The sequence below is a fragment of the Callospermophilus lateralis genome, chromosome 18, assembly GCF_048772815.1.
Source record: "Callospermophilus lateralis isolate mCalLat2 chromosome 18, mCalLat2.hap1, whole genome shotgun sequence".
Classification (NCBI taxonomy): domain Eukaryota; kingdom Metazoa; phylum Chordata; class Mammalia; order Rodentia; family Sciuridae; genus Callospermophilus; species Callospermophilus lateralis.
Genome location: NC_135322.1, coordinates 1,423,969 through 1,425,532, shown reverse-complemented (window position 1 = coordinate 1,425,532; position 1,564 = coordinate 1,423,969). Strand labels below are relative to the sequence as shown.

Below are 1,564 nucleotides of genomic sequence, written 5' to 3'. Positions count from 1 at the left end.
CTCCTGATCCTCCTGCCTCAGCTCCCCAGCCGCTGGTCACACACACATTTCTGATGGGCATTAGGTCACCTCTGACGTTTCCATGCACACGAGGAGCGCGCCCACCCTGCGCCTGTCCCCTGTTCTGGGGACACACTGACCCGCTGGGTGGAAACCACCGTGTTCACTCCGCTTCTCGGCAGTGAGCTGAGACCCTCCCCCTGGGCGGCCGCGGACAGTCCTCTGGCCACCCCTTCCCCACGGCCTCGGCTCGGGCGCCCTCGGTGGCTCAGGCTGATGTCGTCCACGAGGACTCAGCGCCTGGGAGACCCTCCCTCCAGCCGGGCCTCTGGTTTTCCTGGTCACCGCTGGTGCTGAGCCCAGGAGGACTGGAGGCGAGGGAGAGCCCGGGGCCGGCGGGCGGCGGGATCACGGCCCGCGGAGGGTCCTGCGCAGCGCCGCGTGGACCTCCCTGTTGCGCAGGCAGTAGATGACCGGGTTGCACAGGGGCGTGGCCACCGTGTAGATGACCGACAGCACCTTGTTGAGGTCCATGGACTTGATGCGGCTGGGGCGGCAGTAGATGAAGAGGGCGGCCGAGTAGAAGATGCCCACCACCACCAGGTGCGAGGCGCAGGTGGAGAGGGCCTTGCGGCGGGCGGCGGCCGAGGGCATGCGCAGCACCGCCCTCGCGATGGCCACGTAGGAGGCCAGCGCCACCAGAAGGGTCCCGCAGAAGATGACGATGGCGGAGATGAAGTCCACCAGCTCCGTGAGGGCCACGTGGGTGCAGGAGAGGTTGAGCAGGGGGGAGACGTCGCAGAAGAACTGGTTGAGCACGTTGGGGCCGCAGTAGGACAGGCTGGCGATGCACGAGGTCTTGACCGCAGAGACCAGCAGCCCCCCCAGCCAGGAGGACAGGGCTAAGCCCCTACAGACCTGGGGCCGCATGAGCAGCGGGTAGTGCAGAGGGCGGCAGATGGCCACGTAGCGGTCATAGGCCATGGAGGCCAGCAGCGTGCACTCCGTGCAGATGAGGGAGACAAAGAAGAAGAGCTGGGTCATGCAGGCCACGAAGGAAATGTGGTAGGGTCCCACCCACAGCCCCAGGAGCAGGGTGGGCATGGTGACGGACACGTAGCACATCTCCAGGCAGCTGAGGTTGCCCAGGAAGAAGTACATGGGCTTGCGGAGCTCGCTGTGGCTGCAGATGAGGGAGACGATGAGGGTGTTCTCCAGGAGGGTCAGCAGGTAGAGAGCCAGGAAGAGGGCAAACAGGACGTCCCTGACGCCCAGCCTGGTGGACAAGCCCAGCAGGATGAACTGCTGGACCCTGGTCACGTTGGCCAGCTCCAGGGACGGCTCCATCTGTGTGGAGACAAAGGAGACTGCTCAAGTTCTGGTGCTGGCACAAGCTCAATAGCCCAGATCAGAAGGATGTCCTCTTGGCCGGAGCCACTGGTGACATTCCAGCCCCACCTCTGCCGGATCTAGGGGAACCACCCGGGGATTTTTGAGGCAAATTCTGAACACAGTCACTGTTTTTACTAAATCTGTTCATGTGGAAATATTTTCACCAAATGAA

General features: G+C 63.6%; 1 protein-coding gene across 1 annotated transcript; it reads right to left on the bottom strand.

The window, feature by feature from the left end:
* Positions 1 to 408: 408 nt before the first annotated feature.
* Positions 409 to 1,362, bottom strand: LOC143383475 (olfactory receptor 6Z7-like). The gene has a single exon (XM_076838110.2). The coding sequence runs from the start codon at positions 1,345 to 1,347 to the stop codon at positions 409 to 411; it is 939 nt and encodes a 312-aa protein (XP_076694225.1). The 5' UTR covers positions 1,348 to 1,362.
* Positions 1,363 to 1,564: the final 202 nt, after the last annotated feature.